The sequence below is a fragment of the Chrysochloris asiatica genome, unplaced genomic scaffold (genome assembly GCF_000296735.1).
Source record: "Chrysochloris asiatica unplaced genomic scaffold, ChrAsi1.0 scaffold00025, whole genome shotgun sequence".
In the NCBI taxonomy this organism is placed as follows: domain Eukaryota; kingdom Metazoa; phylum Chordata; class Mammalia; order Afrosoricida; family Chrysochloridae; genus Chrysochloris; species Chrysochloris asiatica.
The window spans coordinates 11,622,401-11,643,018 of NW_006408543.1; the positions used below are offsets into that span (position 1 = coordinate 11,622,401).

At 51.0% G+C, this 20,618-nt stretch overlaps 1 protein-coding gene and 2 pseudogenes across 1 annotated transcript; 1 reads left to right on the top strand and 2 right to left on the bottom strand.

The window, feature by feature from the left end:
• Positions 1-1,008: 1,008 nt before the first annotated feature.
• LOC102839045 (tumor necrosis factor alpha-induced protein 2-like) lies at positions 1,009-17,498 on the bottom strand. Its single transcript, XM_006839616.1, has 12 exons — positions 17,429-17,498; positions 15,166-15,498; positions 14,277-14,907; positions 8,220-8,334; positions 7,726-7,848; positions 7,417-7,517; positions 6,817-6,915; positions 6,218-6,332; positions 3,341-3,463; positions 2,755-2,910; positions 2,511-2,632; positions 1,009-1,150 (listed from the first exon to the last, which is right to left on the bottom strand). Exons 1-12 carry the CDS (start codon positions 17,496-17,498, stop codon positions 1,009-1,011), a joined length of 2,130 nt encoding a protein of 709 aa, XP_006839679.1.
• Positions 6,448-6,641, top strand: LOC102819580 (annotated as a pseudogene).
• A 2,839-nt stretch (positions 17,499-20,337) lies between the features above and the next one.
• Positions 20,338-20,618, bottom strand: part of LOC102839409 — a 2,192-nt pseudogene continuing 1,911 nt past the window's right edge.

Genomic DNA, 20,618 nt, shown 5'->3' on the forward strand with positions numbered 1-20,618 from the left:
AATTGTATGTACATGTGATCTACCTGAAAAGGGACTTGAAAAGTTTGTGGGAGAATTCCATGATCTTTTAATTCCATTTTCCCATGAATCTTTTGAAGCTCCTTCATATCTGTGTATGCACTTCATTGGTTTTGCTTCTTTAGAGCACCCAGCCTACGATTCCAGATTCCATCCTGAGTATGTTCACTTACAATCAGTGCTATCAGAAATGATATTAGTAACATCAAATGTGTGAACTCCTTGAGAGTATACCAAGGCCTCTGAGCACCACTGACATGTGCCAGTTTCAGGCCAAGGCTGTCAAAGGCTGTGTACAGAAAAGTGGGTTGAAATCCATGAGTGCTGGCTCTGAAGCCCCCATAGTAATCTCAGGGGCATAAAGTGCCTCATCCTAAGCTGAGAGGGAACATTCTAGTACCAACAATGAGCAGGGCCTTGCGGGTAAGCAGAGGCACAGGAGGAGCCCCAGAATAATGACACCCAAAGACGCCCATGTCCTGTTCCCCAGAACCTGTGTGTATGTTAAATTTCATGGCATGGGAGGGAGAGTTCAGGTTGCTATTCAGGTGTATCCAGGAGCCTACTGGTGCAATGCTTAAGCACTCAGCTGCTATCTGAAAGATCAGTTGCTTTATTGATTATACAAAGGTTATTGATTGTGTGGATCACGGCAAGCTATGGACAACATTGCAGAGAATGAATATTCTGGAACATTTGATTGTGCTCCTGAGGAACCTATACATAGACTAAGAGGCAGTTAAGTGCTTTCTTCAATTTGCTGCAGTGGTGTTCTTTCCTCCATTGGACAGAGGCCCTCGGGGACATGTCCATTCAGCCATCCAGGGACCAGGACGCTTTGCAGCAGCAGCAAGTGAAGACCTGTGACAGCAGCAGAAAGTGGAGACCTGTGAGGCTCTGTTGAGCCGGAGCTGCTCTGAACAGACGGCGCCAGCAGGAGTGGCACAAGGCGACCAGGGATGCTCGAAGCAGGTCAGGCTGCAGGAAAAGCTAACCAACCTTTATATGTGCAAATAAGGAATGGGCGGCCTTATGAGGTCTGGTGCTGATGTCCAGGATGCTCAGGATGCTCCGGGCTTCACTGCTTGACAGGTTCCCCTTGATGACCAGGATGGCGCTCAGGTGGTCTTTGCTGGCAAGGAGAGCATCTGTCAGCCCAGGCTGATCACAGACATCCCTAGTCCCACCTCATCCCAGCTTCTCCAGCCCCTGGACACTGCTGCCACAGGGCCTTGCAGCCTGTAGGACCCACCACACTCCCAGACCCACGGACCCTTCCTGTCTCTAGAGCAGGTCAAGCCCCAGCCCACCTTGGGCCTTCACACCTGCTGTTCCTCTGGAAGGCTCTTCCCTGAGTTCTTGAGACAAGCCTCTTGTCACCTTTAGATCTCAGCTGAAATGTCACAAAGAAGCCTTCCCAGCTAAAAGCACCTCCTGCTAGTCATGGCCTTGGCTAGAACCCTCCTTATGGCTTGCAGATGCAAGTTTGCCCTGCCTGATGACTTTGTTGCAGAGTGCCCTCAATTGTCTACAAGCTACACGATGTAAGACTGAGACCAGGCCCTCCGGTAACTCACTGCATCTCAGTGCCTAGAACAGAGCTTCTACCTATCAGGAGGTCACTCAATAACTGTCCAGCCGAGTGGTCCAGACAGGTGAGTGGATGGATGGATGGATGGATGGATGGATGGATGGATGGATGGGTGAATAGACAGACAGGCAAGTAGGTGGATAGATGGATGGATGGATGGATGGACATACTGGTGAGTAGGTGGAGGATGGATGGATGGATGGATGGATGGATGGGTGAGTAGATAGTTGGATGGATGCTTGGATGAGTAGGTAGAAGAATGTGTGAGTGGGTAGGTAAGTGGGCAGGTTGATAGGTGACAAGCTGATTGGGTGGGTCGGCAAATGGATGGGTAGGCAGATAGACAGGTGGGGTGGGTTAGTCAGGATGTAAGCTAGGGTAACCTGGGTCAACCCAACTCAACACATGTTTAAACTTTTCTTTCCATGTTAGACATCCCAGCCTACCAAGAACAGCTGTCCCTGGCTCACCAGGCTGTCCAGCATTCAGAGGATGAGCCTCCATTCAAGAACAGGGGTCACCCAGGACGTGGGGTCTGTGGTCCTGAGGGCTGTAAGCTGAGTGATGGTGTCAGCTTCCGTACTGACATGCCATGGCCCAGCATGTCCCTGCTCTCTCTGGGCACAGTTTCCCCTTCTGAGAGGCTAAGAGTTTGGGGTATAGAGCATGACTGCCTGGCTTGGTCATCTTGACTCTCCCACTGCCCACTGGGTCACTGTGGGTCCCTTCTTCAGCTCTGTAGGCCTCATCCACACCATGAGGACAGAAAGTGCTGGCCTCGATCAGTTGTGGAGAGGATGAGATAAATAAATCCCTGCTGACCGCATCACTGGGACCAGCATCTAAGCTCCCTGGGCTTCTGACCACAGACAGTGGGACCTGGGAGCACCTCCTTTCTCACCTGAAGTCGGGGTACAAGGTGGCATAAGTGGCTACCTCCATCTTGATGGCACTGGGGTCTTGCAGACGAATGATCTCGGCTAGCCTGGGGATAGCAGGGTCCAGCCAGGTGGCATGGGAGCCCTGTAGACATAGGTCTTGTTGGTGGGAGGCTGACCTTCCCCACGGAGCACCAGGGCCCCGAGCGGCCCTGAGGGGCTGTCATGGTGTCTGACAGGTTCAGGACGGGCGGGTGAATGGCTTACATTCTGAGTGCAGAAGTGCTGGATGAGGGCGGCGTTGTAGAGGATGTGCCCCGCCAGCTGCTGCTGATGCTCGGCTGTTTTGAGGACCAGGTGCCGCTTGCTGAGGCAGATGATGTACTCCTTCACCAGGTGCAGGTGCACGACCTCCATCAGCTCCTAGGGGGCCGGTGGCCAGGTGGTGTGAGCTGACGGGGAGCACAACTCATGGCTTGTGCACGCCCAGGTGGGAACTCAGGGAGAGGCCGGGGACAGAGCACACACACGATGGAGGGGGTGTCAGGACTGCCCTGCCCCCCCAACCACCAGTCATCACCTATGTGTGTGTGTGATGCTGTGTAGTTGCGTGTGTGTCCCCATGGCCAGCCACTGGCCCAGTACCTGTGTGCACACGTGATCTGCCTGTGTGTGACTGTATGACCCCATGGTCAGCCACCGGCCCAGTACCTGAGTGCACATGTGATCTGCCTGTGTGTGTGACTGTGTGTCCCCATGGCCAGCCACCGGCCCAGTACCTGTGTGCACCTGTGGTCTGCCTGTGTGTGTGACCACGTGTCCATGCCCGCCCATCCTGTCAGCGCCTCCTCACCTCCTGGAAGCAGTCCTGCAGCTCTGAAAACTCAGGCAGCCTGTGGGCCACAGTGGCCAGGATTTCCTCCATTAGCTCCTCTGGAGCCGCCCAGCGGATCTGCGAGAACCTCTTGAACAGTGGCTGTGACAAGAGCCGCAGGATGTTTGACCAGCAGAGGCTCTCACACAGACATGGGCCCCAGTCCCTCTCCCAGACACCCAGGCAGAGGTGGGGGGTGGCCAGACCCAGAGCTCAGGACTCCCAGGGGTCTTGGTGTGGTTCTATAGGATAAGCGCTGGACTGCAAGGTTGGTTTGAGCCACAAGGTTCAAACTCACCAGCTACTCCTCGGAAACCCTATAGAAGGTCACTAGGAGATGAAACTGACTCAAAGGCACTTCAACAGGGGTCCAGGGAGGACTCAAGTCCCTCTTCCAAGACAGGAAGTAGATGCAGGTTCTGTGACCCTTCTCTCAGGTTCCCAGCTGGGGCCCAGAGACTGGGACAGCTGGCTGCCTGTCTTGGGGAAGGGCCCTTACATTAATACATTGAGTCTAGGTTCAGAAACATCTGACTTTCGAACAACAAGTAATTAAGAACGGACTACCATAAAGGGTGTTGTATTAAAAATGTGAGTGAACTACAGCGGCCCCTAACAACACAGGCTCTAGTGTGTGACATTCATGAAAACATGAATCTTTTTTTTTCTTAAATGTTTTAGTGAATTATGTGATAGTTTACATGGGAGAACATTAATTTTACATTCATTCTATCGTATATTGTCTCATTGCCATGGTTACAATCCCCTCCAGAAAACATGGATCTTAAAACTGTTTTAGGAATTACTTCTTCAATGTTTTCTACAGTTCTGTAGACCTACCTACATACATACAAAATCTCTCTTCAGTATAGTACTGGATGTAGCTACTTTTATTATTGGTGGTGGTGTGCCGTGGAGACGGTTCCAACTCATAGCGACCCTGAAGAGTGTTTCCGAGGCTGTAAATCTTTACGGGAGCGGAAAGCCTCATTTTCTCCCATGGAACAGCTGGCAGTTTCAAACTGCTGACCTTGAGGTTTGCAGCCCAATTCATAACCACTACGCTACGGTTTCCAAGGCTGTAAATCTTTACGGGAGCAGAAAGCCTCATCTTTCTCCCACGGAACAGCTGGTAGTTTCAAACTGATGACCTTGAGGTTTGCAGTCCAACTCATAACCACTCAAAACCTGCAAACCTCTACGGTTTCTGAGGCGGTAGATTTTAACGGGAGCAGAAAGCCTCATCTGTCTCTCATGGAGCAACTGGTAGATTTGAACTGCTGAACTTGAGGTTAACAGCTCAGCTTGTAATCCATTTTGCTACCAGGGCTCCTTACGTTTATTATTATTATGTTGTGGACTCCTGGTGTGATGCTGCAGGTTCAGAACTGGACGGCAAACCATAAGGTCGGCAGTTCAAATCTTCCAGCCGCTCCTCGGAAACCTTATGCGGGTCCCTATGAGTTGGAATTGACTCGACAGCACTTAATAATTATTATATATTATTGTGTTTAAGATGTTTTAGTGAATAGGGGAGTGCTGGGTTAAGTGTTTGATGTACAGTGTTGTTGTTAAGTGCTGTCGAGTCGATTCTGACTACTAGGGACCCTTGTATAAGATTTTTGAGGAGCATCTCATGGGTTTGAACCATCGACTTTGCAGTTGGCAGTCTAGTGCTATATACTATATACTAAGACCAAGATTTGATTATTGTTAAATGCTGTTGAGTGAGTTCTAACTCACAGCAATCCTTATAGGGTTTCTGAGGAGTGGTTGGTGGGTTTGAACTGCTGATTTTGCAGTTAGCAGTCCAGGGCTTATCTTACAGTGCCTACCAGGACTCCAGATATCCGACTGGTGGTGGTGGTGTGTTGTAGAGTCGGTTCTGACTCACATTGACCCTCTCTAGGGTTTCTGAGGCTGTAAATCTTTATGGGAGCAGAGAGCCTCATCTTTCTCCTGCATAATTTCTGGTAGATTCGAACGGCTGACCTTGAGGTTTGCAGCCCAACTTGTAACCCAGTATGCTTCTTAAATATCTGCCTAAGTAAGTTCTGGTATGAGTTGGGCTGTTAACCTCAAGTTCAGCAGTTTGAAACTACCAGCTGTTCCGTGGGAGAAAGATGAGGCTTTTCGCTCCCATAAAGATTTATAGCCTTGGAAACCCTGTACAGGGTCACTGTGAGTCAGAGCCGACTCCACGGCCCACAATCACCACCGCCAAGGTTAAGTAAGAACCTTATGTATCTGTTCTGACTTGGAAATGATTCTTGTTCATAACCTGGGACGTGCCTGTAAATTCCTGCATACATAACGGCATAGCTTGATTGGGCCTGTGAGTGTCAGAGCCAAATCATTCAGGGTCATCACTGTTTGGACCTCTACCACCAGGTGGCCATAATCCGTGAGTCAGGTTGTCCAAGTCAGGTTGTCCTGCCCTGGGCAACTGGCGAGTGTGGTTGGGGACCCTGCTTCAGTCCTCTGTTCGAAGCTCTAAGGGGTTTTTGAAAACTCCTGACCCACCTCAGTGTGATGGGTGGCTGCTGAGGGCACAGAGCATCAGGGGTGAGAGCTGGCATGGAGGCAGGTGGGTAGGGACTTGAGGAAACATGTGTGAACTTGGTGGGCGGCAGAAACTTGCCCCATATAAACCATGCCCTCCCAGCCCTAGGCAGTGCTGCTCAGATGCTCATTGGGGAAAGAGCCCTTCCCATCTCCCAGGGTCACTAGCTTCTCACGGTGGAGCCAGCCCAGCCCTGCCACAGCCCGGGCCCCTGACCTTCCAGTCCTAGGCCCGCCCCAGTGGAGCACCCACCTACCCTCCCAGCCCCGCCAAAGGGAAGAGACTCTACTTACCTCCAGGTCCAGGAGCAGGCTCTGGAGTAAGGAGTCAAAGCCACGAGCCTTAAGCTCATTCAGGGGGCCCAGCACGTGGCTGGGGGGTGTCTGCCACATCTGCTCCACAGACATTCTGGAGGGAACAGACCCTGCCCAGCCTCTAGCCGCCCCCACCCCCAGGGACCCAGCCAATCCCAGATGAATCAGGCTAAACCATCTCCTGCACTCTAGAACCTTGGATGGCTCCCATGTGCTGTGGGTCAGCCATCCATGGACTTCCTGGGGCAGGGCTCAGGCTGACCTTCCAGCCTCTCCCCAAAGTTTGCTCCCCTCTACCTCCCAGACCTCACCTTATACCTGCTCCTCCACCTCCCAGGCCTCACCCTATACCTGCTCCTCCACCTCCCATACCCACCCTGCACCATCCCCTCCACCTCCCAGTCCTACCCTTCACCCTCCCCTCCACTGCCCAGCACCACCTTGCACCCTCCCTTCCACCTCCCAGTCCCACCCTGGACCCTCCCCTTCAGGGCCCAGCCCCCACCCCACTCCCACCCCTCCATCCATGCCCACCTACACTTCCCAGCCACCCTGCTCTGTTGGGTCACCACCCTTACCTGAAGGACAGGCAGTTGTTGATGTTGGCAATGACATTGGCCTTGTAATTTTTTGTCTGTTTACATCTCTCTAGAAATTTGTCAAAGGCACGCTGGTAGCTGTGGAACCGGCAGAAGCACCTTAGGACCAGCCCAGCACCCCAACCCCCTCAGCTGCTCTGGGCTAGAGGCTTCCTTCCCCCTTCTCTCAGCTCCCACCACCTGGCTCTGCTGCCCCACCTGTCCGCAGGCCCCTCCCACCTGGAAGACTGGGGTGGGGTGGGGTGGGTTCAGGAGAGCAGGGGGAGCTCAGAGCATCATGGGACATGAAGAGGGCCGGCTCCCACTCCCACGGGCAAGTCCTCTTTGTAGCTGGAGGCAGCTCTCCTGAGAGTGGGCCTGAGAGTTAGTGGGGGGACAGGGAGGTTCTGGTGGAGGGGGGGAGCTAGGTCACCCAGTGTCAGTGCCCAGGAGGGAGCGGGCAGGGGAGAGACAGACACAGACACCCTAGGGGCAGGGAGGTGGGGCTGATCTAGCTTGGATCCTCACCTGGAACACAAAGGAGGGGTCCCAGCTGCAGAGACCCCGGCCACATACATACACTCACAAGCAAGCACCCACCTCCTGAAGAATCCAGCCAGCTCCATCAGCAGCACCTGCTTAATCTGCATGCCCAGGTCAGTGGTGATGTCCTTGGCCTTGATCTGCCTCTGGGAGATGATCTGCAGAGGGCAGAGGGTAAGTCCAGCAGGGCAGGACTGAGGCGGGGGTGGGGTTTGCAGGGGGCACACTGGAGCAGCTGGAGATGCTGGAGGGGGCACATTACAGGCACTCAGAGTGGGGGAGCTCTGCCCCCCACCACAGGATTCCACAGGCCTGGGCTGCATGTGCACCTCACTTGGGGGAGGAGGGCAGGACAGACCATGGTACCTGCATGACATGGCTGGCCAGCTCGCTGTGACAGTGACCGTTCACCCTCTGAGGGGGCACATCCTGGGCCCAGTCCTGGGACTCCAGTTCCAGGGCCCGGCCCATCAGCTCCTTCACCTTGGCCTGGGATTGGGGGTGGAGGCAGGCTGGTCAGGGAGCTGGTCTCCCAGGTGGCTCAGAGCCAGTTCCCTGGACCTTCCCCTATGAACACCTGCCTCTCTCCTCTGCTCCCTCCCCTGTCCCAAATGCTCCAGCCCCTAGAGATGCCCCCACCTAGCTCAAGATGACAGCTGAGGAATGAACCCTTAGAGACTGAGCCTGGGTCCCTCCTCATCCTGCTGACTGGGGCCCAGTTACCAGGTCCTGGGCCCTGGCTAAACCCTTACAGCCCTCTGCCTGGCTGTTTGTCTGTCCACTGCCCACAGCCCATCTGTCTCTGAGCCTCCCCTGCATTTCCTTCCCACAGCGCCAGCTTGGGCCCCATCTGGACTCACCGCCTCATCAGACAGGAATGTGGCCTCCAGTTGCCGGATCTGCCTGGGGGGCAGGAGACTCCCCAATCTGACATCCTGCAGTTCAGCTGCCAGCTTGGGGCTACTGATGATGTCACTGTGGGCAGAGGGTGGTCGAGTGAAGAACTGGGTTGCAAGGCACTGTCTCTCAAATAGAGCCCCCACCCAAGCCCAGCTAGTCCAGCAGACCTAGAGCTGGACCCCTCTTCCCCATCACCCCTCTTTCCCATCCGCCCAGCCTGGCTCAGGCCAAACCTGGGGCTTCACCTTCCTTTGTCTCTTAGTCCCCTCCACTCCTTCTCTAAGGGTCCCCTGAAATACTCCACTGTGCGGCACTCTGGTTCCCTACTCCCATGCCAGGCCTCCTGACTGGTCTCCTTGCCTCAGCCCTAACCCTCAGTAATCCCTCCTCCACCCAGCAGAGGCCAGGGCCACCTGTGAAAAGACGTGACTTGCCCTCTCCTGGAGAGGAAGCCCAGCTCCCACCTCCCACCCCTAGCACTGGACTCCACACTGATGACCCCAGTGACCCACCAGCCCTGAGCCAGGATGCCGGGCATCTAGACTCACTCTGGTGGCGCCTCTGCAGGGTCCCAGAGCTCCCAGGGGACCCACCCAGCCCTGCACTTCCTGAGAGCCCTGTCTGCTCCAAGAGTTAAGTACTGTCCTCTCTGTGCCCTGGCTGTAGGGTGTCCCCTTGCTCCTCACACTTCTGGCCACACTGGCCTTGACAATCCTTCCCTGGACACTGGCCTCTAGGGTTTGGTTTCATGTTCAGCTCAGCCTCAGTCCCACAGGCTCAGGGCCAGGAAACTTTGAGGTCACAGGGACAGGAAGGCAGAAGACCAGATGCCCAACACTTCCTAGTGAGTCAGGAGAAGTAAGAAGGAACTTGCCCAGGGCTGGGCCGTGTCCTCCAGCTCCTGCCTGGGACCAGATTTCCCTGTGCCAATGGAGTCCCCATCCACTGCCCCTGCTGGCCCTTCCTCGGGCCCTCCTACCAGAAGCTGACCATCAGTGCCAGCAGAGCCCATGGTATTAACCAGTGTGTCCAAAATGCTCAGATTATGGGCTACCTCTCCGGACTTCTGCCTCCAGACTCTACACCCGAGGTGCTGAACACTGCAGTGAGAACCTCAGTCTCCTGTTCCCGGGCATTTCTGTGGTCAAGTCCCTCCTCACCCACCAGTGGCCTGTGAGAATGGCAGGCAAGCTGTAAGGTCCATGAGGCAGCGTGTACACAGCTGAGATTCCTTGTGACTTCCAATGGCATTTCTACTTCCATCTAAGGAGTGAAGGCTGACTGGAGCACTCCGTCCAGCAGGGGTCTGTATAAGACACCCTTTGGTCTTGCCCACTTATGACACTCCTGACTGGATAAAACGAAACACCCACAAACCCTCTATAGTTCCTAGAATGCCCCGAGGCTAAGCCTTAGGCCCTGGCCTTGGTTTTTCTCACACCTGTCTCCAGACTTGTCCTCTCCCCTCCCTGCCTGGCTCCTGTACACACCTTAGACTGTAAGCTCCCCCAGGGTAAGGCAGGCTCCTGTCTATGCTGCTCCTCTTCCTCTGTGCTGGCTTCTGGCACTTCTCAGACTGTGTCAGAATCCCTGCTCTGGGCTCTCCCAGTCCCTGGCCTCCTATATATGTTTCACCCCTCTACCCAAATTGGGAGCTCAGGAAGTACTGATGGAGTGAATGAATAACAAGAACATTGTCTGTGGATGAGCATGTATCTGAAGTCTGGGAAATGAAGGATTCCAAGGCAAAAGCCACACAACACACGAAGCACCATTCATGTGACACTTTGTCATTCTGTGGTGCTGGAAGTTATGCTACTGGTAACTTAAATACCATTGTTGTTGTTGTTAAGTGCTGTCGAGTCAGTTCTGACCCATAGAGACCCTTTACAGGGTTTCCAAGGAGTCGCTGGTGAGCCTAAATACCATAAGTGTCAACTAAAATGGATAGGTTTCAGTAAACATTCCAGATGAAGACAGACTAGGAAAAAGGAAGCGAACCACTTCTCAATGGCTGTTCCTGTACTTGTTAAATATCATGGAGTTGGTTCCAACTCATAGCTACCCTGTATAGGTTTTCAAGGAAGAGCTGGTGGGTTTAAACTGCAACCAGTGCTAATCCTATAGCCACCGAAAACCTTACGAATAGCAGTGGAACATTGCTTGATAAAATACCAGAAGATGAGTCCTTCAGGTTGGAAAGCACTCAAAATATGACTAAGGAAGTGCTTCCTCCTCAAATTCGAGTTGACATTAACCATATGGATGGAATAAAGTTTTCAGGACCTTCAATTGCTTATAGGACACAACACAAAATGAGAAGAAATATCCGTAAACATTCATTCATAATCAGAACATGGGATGTATGAAGTATGAATTTAAGAAACTTGGACATCACCAAAAATGAAATGAAATGCATAAAGATTAACATCCTAAGAGGTCTATTGTGGTGTTGTGGTTGATGTGCTGGACAGCAACATTAGTTTGAACCACAGGTTGGGGGTTCAAGCTCATCAGCTGCTCCTCGGAAACCCTATAAAGGTTCACTGTGGGTCAGAACCGGCTCAATGGCACTTAACAACAACAACAACACTGAACTGAAATAGACCGGTATTAGCTATTTTTGAATTGGACAATCATGTGGTTTACTGTGCAGGGAACGACAAAATGAAGAAGAAGGATGACACATTTATCGTCAAAAAGAGCATTTGAAGATGTATGTTGAAGTACAATGCTGTCTGTGATAGGATAATATCCATTCTCCTACAAGGAAGACCAGTTAATATCACTATTATTCAAATTTATGCTCCAACCACTAAAGCCAGTGATGATGAAATTGAAGAATTCTAGCGACTTTTTTCAGTCTGAAATTGATCAAGATGCATTGATAATTACGGGCAATTAGAATTCAAAAGTTGAAATAAAGGAAGTATCAGTAGTTGGAAAATGTGGCCTTGGTGACACTGGAGATTCCGTGACTGAATTTTGCAAGGCCAATGATATGTTCACTGCAAATAGCATTTTTTAAAAGGCATAAAAGGTGACTATACATATAGACCTCACCAGATGGAATACACAGGAATCAAATGCAAATCTGTGGTAAGAACAATGGAGAAGCTCACTAACATCAACCAAAACAAGGCCAGGGGTTGACTGTGGAACAAACCGTCAATTGCTCATACGCAAGTTCAGACTAAAGCTGAGGAAAACAAAAACAAGTTCATAGGAGCAAAATATGACCTTGAACATATCCTGCCTGAATTTAGAGACCATCTCAAGAACAGATTTGATGCATTAGACATCAAATGACTGAAGTCCAGAAGAGCTGTAGGATGACATCAAGAACATTATGCAGAAAGATAATAAAAAGACAGGAAAGAAAGACAGGACCAAAATGGATGTCAGGAGAGACTCTCAAACTTGCTTTCCAGTGCAGATATGCTAAAGCCAATGGGAAAAAAATGAGGAAATAAAAGATCTGAACAGAAAATTTCAAAGGGCAACTTGAGACAACAAAACTAAATATTATAAAGAAATGTACAAAGACTTGGAGTTAAAAGAACTAGAGAAGAAGTTCAAAGTTTGATTTGTAATGTTGAAGGATTCTATATTGAACGGTGCAGAAAGCATCAAAAGAATATGGAATACACAGAGTCTTTGCACCAAAAAGAAATGGTCAGGGTTCAACTATTTCAAGAGGTAGCATATGAGCAAGAGCCAATGGAACTAAAGGCAGAAGTGTAAGCTACATTGAAGGCACTGGCGAAAACCAAAACTTCAGGAAATGATGGAATACAAATTGAAATCTTTCAACACACTGATGCCACAGTGTGGCTTTCACCCATCTATGCTAAGAAATTTGGAAGACAGCTACCTGGATCCATTTTGTGCCCATTCTGAAGAGAGGTGACCAGTGTAATGCAGAAATCATTGACCAATATAATTAATATCACACGCAAGTAAAATTTTGTTGACGATAATTAAAAAATGGTTGAAACAGCACATAGACAAGGGGTGGTTGTGTGACCCTGTATAGGGTTTCCAAGGTTGTAAATCTTTACGTCTCATTGATAGGGAACTACCGGAACTTCAAGCTGGGTTCAGAAGAGGACGTGGAACTACGGATATCATTGCTGACATCGGATGGACCGTGTCTGAAAGCAGAAAATACCAGAAAGGTGTTTATTAAAATGGAGTCCTGGTGTGGCACTGTGGTTTAATGTGCTGGACTGCAAAGTCCATTTGAAACGCAAGGGCAACAGTTCAAGCTCACCAGCTGCTCATGGGAAATCCTATACGGGAAACCCATGGGTTGGATTCTATTTGACAGCAACAACAACAAATCCTTCATTGACTATGCAAAGGCTTTTGATTGTGTGGATCATGACAAACTGTGGACCATATTGTGGAAAATGGGTATTCTATAACATCTGATGGTACTCATTAGGAACCTGTTCTTAAATCAATAGTAGTCATTCTAACACAACAAGGGGACACTGAACAGTTTAAATCAGGAAAGGTGTGAGCCAGGTTGTATAGTTTCACCATTTTTATTCAATCGGAACACTGAGCAAATAATCCAAGAGGCTAAATTGTATGAAGAAGAACGTGGCATCAGAATTAGAGGAAGAATCATTAATAACCTGTGATATGCAGATCACATACTTTGCTTGCTGAAAGTGAAGACGCCTTAAAATACTTACTGATGAAGACCCAAGACCAAAGCCTTCAGTATGGATGACATCTTAATGTAAAGAAAACAAAAATCCTTACCGCAGGACCAATAATAAATAATATCATGGAAAATGGAGAAAAGATTGAAATTGTCAAAGAGTTCATTTTGCTTGGATCAACAACCATCAACACTCATGGAAGCAACAGTCACGAAACCAATGACATATTGCATTAGGCAAATCTGTTGCACAAGACCTCTTTCTTTAAAGTGTTCAAGAGCTAAGATGTCAGTTTGAGAACTAGAGTGCGCCAGATCCAAGCCATGGGATTTACCATTGCCCCATATGCGTGCTAAAGTTGGAAGAATGGATACATTTGAATTATGGTGTTGGAGAAGAATATCACAAGTACTATGCACTTTTGGAAGACCAAACAAATATGTGTTGAAGAAGTACAACCAGAATGTGCCTTTGGTTGGTAAGACTTCATCTCTCCTACTTCAGAAGGAACCAGTCCCTGGAGTAGGAGGACAGCATGCTTGGTAAAATGGAGGGACCCCTAAAAAGAGGAAGACCCTTAACAAGACGGACTGACACAGTGGCAGCTACAATAGACTCCACAATTGTGAGGCTAGCACGGAACCGGCAGTGTAGCTATGAGTCAGAACCAACTAACACCAATCACAAAGTGGAGGGGCATGGTCAAAGAGAAACTCCCTCAAACAAGATGGATTGACACAGTGGAAGCAACACTGGGCTCAAGCATAATACTGGTAAAGATGGCATAGGACTGGGCAGTGTTTCCTTCTGTAGCGCATTTGGTATCTATGAATTGGGACCAACTCGAGGGCACCTAAACAAGAAGAAAGGTAGGTTTATCCCAGGTCCCACTTCGACTGTGAGATGCATGTCCAGGCCCTTTGGGCCCAGGCCACAACCCTACCCTCAACCCCTTTAATGCTCCAGGCACTCTGGACACATTTGCATCCCAGACTCCACTGGGACAGCACATTGAGTCACCAGGCGCCGCCCCTTAAGCCTAGGCCCGACCCCTGCCCTCAACCCTTTACCTGCTCCCTGCCGCTTGGATAACTCCTCATAACCCAGGTCTTCCTGGGACGTTGCCCTGCATTCCCAGCTCTCACGTGAACTCAAGTCCTGTCCCTACCCTCAAACCGTTCCAGGCTGCCTGCAGCACTTGAGCCCTCTCAGTAGCCCAGGTTCATTGGGATGGAGTCCTAAGTGCCCAAGTCTTACTCCTTGAGCTCAGGCCCTGCCGCCCTTTCCAACCTCCCCAGCTAGGTCTTCTGTAGCGCACTCCCCCGCCGGCGTCCTGGCTCTTACTTGGGGTAGAGATTTTGCACCCAGACCAGCAGCATGTAGGTGTCGCGCTCACACAACTCGAACTGCGCCATGGCGGCCAGCTGGGCAGCGAAGTGCTCATGGTAGCTCTCGGCGTAGGCCGCCACCACGTGGAACTCGGCGGGGAAGACTGGCAGCAGCAGCTCCACCACGGCCTCCAGGTCCTCCTTCATGGTGCGGCCCAGGTGCAGGAAGGCGCGCTCCGCCTCCGAGAGGCCCTCGGCGCCCGCCGCCGGCTGCCCGCCCAACCGCTCCTCGGCCACCTGCGCCACGCCGCGCCGCCACAGCTGCAGCCAGCGCCGCGGTCGCGTGGGCGCCAGCACCGAGTCCTCGGACCCCGCCGCCGCCCGGCGGTCCTCGAGCTCCTGCTCGGACACTATGGCCAGCGCCTGGCGCAGCCGCTCGGGGGCCACCTCCAGGGGCCGCCACAGCACGCCCAGCACCAGGTCCCTCAGCAGTATGTACAGCGCCTCCACTTTGCTCTGGCGCTGCACCAGCTCCTCCTGGCTCATGCCACCCGCCGCCGCGGCCACCAGCAGCTCCCGCTCCAGAGCCAGCAGTGGCCCTGAGGCCTCCAGCCGCCCGAGGTCTAGGTCTGCCTTCAGCTCTTCCACTGCGGGCAGAGCAGCAAGTTAACGACAGGGACAGACTTCTAAAGTGGTGTCACCTCCAGGGTCTCCCACACAACGGAGGCTGAGACCCAGAGGATGAAGTGGCTTGTCCCAAGAGTGCCAAACAGGAAAGATGCTCTGGTTTGGCCCACTCCCAGACCTTGTTGTCCACTGGGGTCCACTCTGATAAGCCAGACCTCCCTCCCAGGTCCTGGACTAGCTCTGACCCAGGCCCCAACCCCACCTGGGTCCCAGCCCACCTGTGGCCAGCCAAGCATCAAGCCCAGGGCGGGTCTTGGCCTTCACATCTGGTTCCACGGTGCTTGGCTGGCTCTTATTCTTCTTTCCCGTCAAGACTTTGAACACCTTGATCAGACACTTAGACTTTTTCGTCTTCATCGAAGTTGTCCACATGTCCACGGCTAGCACCAGGTGCTCAAAGGACACTTCTGACATGGAGGTCTCAGAATCCTCCTCTGACGCTGAGGGCACCTGCGGAGGGCTCCCGGGGAAGTTGAGAGTCCCTGGCACAGCCTGCTCGACTGGGATGCCCTGGAAGAATGCCATCATCTCAGCATCACCCTGATTCAGACCTGCAGGTGGGATGAAGGAAGGGGTTAGTGGCCTCAGTGGACAGGCCCTGGCTCAGCTCTCAGGTCTGATGGAATAATATGAGGCAGCTCTGAGCATGCTGGGTCTGGTTTCCCCAGTCCAATGGCCCAGATGAGCACCACAACGAGTTCTTTTCAGACCTTTAGAGAATCCTTGAGAAGAGGATGTCTTCTGGAAGGGACGTCTCTGAGGCACAAAACGTGGCTGTATCCTGTAATCCAACAGTGTAGTTCTCATCAAGCTTCCAGCTCCTCAGCCTCTTGCTTTTACATACTTCACCACTCCCAAGTGAGGGCTAAGTCCAAGGAAACTTCCAGAACCCTGCATGCCTGCTCTTCTCCTAAGCAGGAGAAGGAGTGCAAACCAGCTCTTAAACCAGGATGCCAAGTGTAGGGAATGGAAGCCGCTCCGCTAGGGCACTAGGGCACACAGCCAGGAGCTAGGCCCTGCCCCGCCTCCCTTCTGTCCAGTGAAAGCTTGTCCCCATAGTTCATTGCCCTGCTTTTTTCAGGACTGAGCTCTGGGCTGGGGGGTGCCAAATCCCTGGTACTCTGCACTCTGACCTGCAGTTACCCTAGCTGGGACTTGGTTGGAGGCAGAGCCAGAGCCCTGGGCTTTCTGGTTACCTCTGCTGCAAGTGCTCCCTCAGGAGGCCTGGCCAGGGAAGTGAGGTGGGCCTGTAGGATGGATGTACAACAGTCCTTGGTCCCCGCTGTCCCAGCCTAATGGGGTGCAGTCTGAAATAGCCCTAGTCCCCACTTCCTGCTTCCGGTAAAACCAAGGGGGAAGCCAAGAGCGTCACTGTGAGGAAGTTCAAGGGGACTGGGCAGGTGAGGTCCAGCAGGGACACAACCTTTTACCAGCAGGTGGGGTCTGGAGGCAGTGTGTGGCCAGGTAAGTGGGGCGCAGGGAAGGCACCTGGGAAGCTCAGTAGCTCCAGGTCCATTGTCCTACACAGCCCTGATTGACTGCCTGAGAGCGGATCTTGGTGCCCCTTGAGCAAGTCCTTTCCCTGGTCACAGCCTACATTAGAGGCACAGTGGACCGGCCCATCCTAATTGCTTCAGGCTTCGTGAGGGTCACCCGCTCTGGGGACAGCCTCTCACTCTGGTGGCACCACTGTGACTTCATGGAGGCTTGGGGGCGGGCTTCCTGGAGGAGGCGTCCAGGGAAAGGGAGGCCACAGGCTATGGACAAAGCGCCGTTGCCCACTGGCCCTGTGCCTTCGTTTTACACACACAACTAGTATCTAGCCCTGTTGTCTCCAGCAAACGGAGGCTCAGAAGGAAAGTGATACATCCTAGGTGAAACCGTAAGTGGAAGGCTCTGAATTCACCCCAGGCCTCCAGGCCTCCCCTGGAACCTTGCCCAATTCTGGGGAAGGGGAGCTGGACCAGGACAGGCTCCTGGGATCCAGACCCCAAGGGCTCAGGCTAGGGAGGCCACTCCATCAGCTTTGTCCCCATTCCACTGGCCTCAAGTAAGCCACGCTCCTTTCTGAGCCTCAGTTTCCCCAGCTAAGCCCTGTTTCTCTGGGTCTGTGTGGTGGGGGAAGCACACTGACAACACCCTCCTTCCCTATTGCACATTCAGAAATTTCCAGGCTCCACACCCACTTCCCTTCTCACTGGCCTACCCCACACCCTCACCAGCCTGGGCACAGGTCCCAGAGAGGGATGGCTAAGAAGCTGGGGAAATGGGGTGTTTGGGGGACTCAGGACTTCCTCTTTCTCCTCAGGTTTGGTTCTGGACTGTCATCTGTCAGGGACCCGCCTCGACATAGTTGTTGGATTCAAGAGTTTTGGTTCACGAGGAGGGGCTATCTGGCGGCGATAGGGATAGCAAAAGAATACAAGAAAGACAGAAAGAGGGAGACAAAGAGACACCCCAAAACCAGGGTGGATGCATTACTGGCATCTGGCAGGTCAGGCGTGGTGAACATATTAGCCATGAGGGCAGTAAGGTCCCGCATGGTATACATCTTAGCTAAGCAGGCAGTACGCACCCCTTACTAGCTGGTCAGTAACACATGCCTAGTCAGCCATACAGCACGTTCTCCAAGGTGCACTGCACACTTTCACCGCCTGCCTGTAATGCACACCTGGGCCAGCCTGCGTCTCCGTTTTATTTAGGGGAGGAGCTTCACACCAAGCTGGGAGGGACTAAAACAGGATACAGCCAACATCAGTAATTTTCCAGACACTCAGGTAACTTTACATCGTACTTTGCTGGTTCGAATCCCTGGCCCGCAACTTGGTTTCTCAGGCTCAATTAACATATCTATAGCCCATGAGCTCAGTTGAGGGAAGGTGAAAGGGAAGGACAAAAGGCTTCGGAGGAGTCCCGCTGTGTTGGCTTCTTGAGCCAGGTTTTCAGGAACTTTGGCTGAATAGCTTGCACCTGGGACAGGTTTAGGGCGGATGACCTTTTGTCTATAGAACAAAGAACCGGGAAGTAGCCAACCTATTTTTAGTTAATCCTTTGGAGAAAAACTTTACCCTTGAAACCTTTACAGTCTCGGCTTTAGGGGGTTTTAATATTTCTCTATGGATAATAAGGGCTCATGTCTGCATTTAATTATAAACATAAATGAATACTAAGATGAAAAACAATTTGCCATGACTGCTACGTGCCAGAATCTGTTCCTCAGAGCCTGTGGCCTGTACGGTCTGTCACACTCGGGCCCCGTGGGCCTCGAACTTCTGACCAGGTTTACACGGTCTGCAACAGTCATCTTCCTTCCCATCCCAGGGGGCTTGAGCAGAGGAGGGAGGAGGCATTTGCCAGTAGGTGGCAATAAGAGAGACATCCCTCCCTCCCTAAGGCCCTATTTTTCAGAAGAACCAGCAGAGATACAGCATGTTTTGGCTGGGAGGGTCATCCTGCCTGCTCCCAGACACAGAAGGAGAGACTGAGTGTTCACTGAGTTGACTGAGACCCAGCTTGAGTTCACCCAGCAGACAGGGCCATGAGGAGGTGGCCCCTTCTATTGACACACTGAGCCTTATCTCCACTTCGTAGAGTGTGCTTAATGGTGCTCCATCCAGTCATTCAGGTAACATTTTCTGAATACCTTCTACATGACAGACACTGAAAAAGGCACTTGGGTACATAACTTAAATTTTATCCCATAACAGTCCCATGGGGTAGGTCTTATCGTTGTTCCCATTTTATACGTGAAGAGTCCAAGTTCCAGAGAAATCAGGTTGCCAAGGACACAGGTTGCCAAGGAGCTCTGGTAGCATAGTGGTTATGAATCAGGCTGCTAACCTCAAAATTAGCAGTTAGAAACAACCAGCCGTTCCGTGGGAGAAAGATGAGGCTTTTTGCTCCCGTAAAGATTTACAGCCTCGGAAACCCTGTACAGGGTCACTATGAGTTGGAACCGACTCCACGGCATATCACAACAACAACAACAAGGACACACAGTTATTTAGTTTGTTGGCCTCCATAGTCCATGCACCTTCTAGTAGACCACACAGCCTCTTTTAGAATTAAAGTTACCGAAGCTAAGCACTTACATTTTATTTCCTTTAGCTTTTGTGGCTGATTTATCTTTTTAAATATTTTTTAATAAATCTGAAGGTTTCTCACATATTTCTTTGGGGGTAAGGGAGGTGGGAAGCGACCTTCATAACTGGAAGAAAACCAGGGTTAGAGGGTGGGGAGGAGCCATGCTGCTGGTGACCATAGGAGGGAACCCTAGTCCCTCCATGCATGGTTCTTGGGACTAAATGGTTTCTTAGTCTCATAGTCCAAGTGGTTACCTCAATTTCTTGCTTCTCATAATTTGAGGGGAAAACAAGGAAGATGGGACAAAGTCCATATTCTGACATCTCGAGCAGAGAGGGACAGGAAGAGGGGACTGAAGTTAGCAAGGAAGAGAGAGCCAGAGATCTATTCCAGGAGCATTCAGGTAGGAGAGGTACCAATGCAAAGTTTATCTTTCCTAGGCTCAGCAGGAAGGAAAAGGTCTGTGATAAGTGACTGAGGGAGAGGACTGGGAGAGGGATCACCCTAAATGGGAAGCCAGTGAGGTCAGCCAAAGTTCTGACGTATTACATGACTTCCTTTTCTTGATCATCACCCTGGAGCCCACTGCCCTGTTTGTAGCAGTTACTGCTCTCCATCCATTCATTCATGTGAGATAGATTTAAAATCCCATTAAAGTCTTCCTCTAAAAGTGTACCATTCCACAACCTTGAGACCAGAAGAACTAGATGGTGCCCGACCACCACTACCAACTACTCTGAAAGGGAGCATAGAAGATTCTGGATAGAGAGGGAGAAAAATGTGGAACAAAACTCAAAATCATAATAAAGGTGAAGTTAACTGGTTGGATGCAGATTGGTGGGACCCTGACACTATGACTCTTAGGCACCTCTCAGGTCTGGAAATGACTAAATTTTCAGCCAAATAAGAGACAGGGGTATAAGGGAAATAAAATTACTAGGAAGGAATGCATACCATTTTAAAAAAATCAACCATTTGAGATCAAATGGGCAGTATTTACCCACAGACAAGGTTCAGAAGGATTAGGAGAGAAGGAGGAATGGAAACAAACAAGAAATCCCTGAGAGGAAGTGGGATAAGTGATGTTATGTTGTGGGGACTGCAATCAATGACATGAAACACAATGTGTATGAATTGTTGAACGAAGACTGGATCTGCTCTGTAAACCTTGTCCCAAGTCACAATAAATGCCATTCATGTGTACCTGAAAAATGTGAAATTGGCAAATGCGTAGTAAATATATAGATAATGCACAAATAAGATATTTTATTTGTCATCATTAAAAGTCTGAATTTTAAACAAATGGCTCATAGCCAATCAGCTTGTTGAACTTTAGCACCTGTCTCATCTCCCATAGCTTTTCCAGAACTTCCACCTTTACCGTGAAGCTTCATGAATTTTCCCAGCTCCATGTGGACTTCTTCAGCATTTTTACTTTCCTACCAGCACGTCTTTGATATCCCATGCGAGTAAACTTTTACTAAAGGTAATATAGAAAAGGCTGCAAGCATATATTGACAGAGAACTTCCAGAGGTTCAAGCTGGATTCAGAAGAGGCTGTGGAACAAGGGATATCATTGCTGATGTC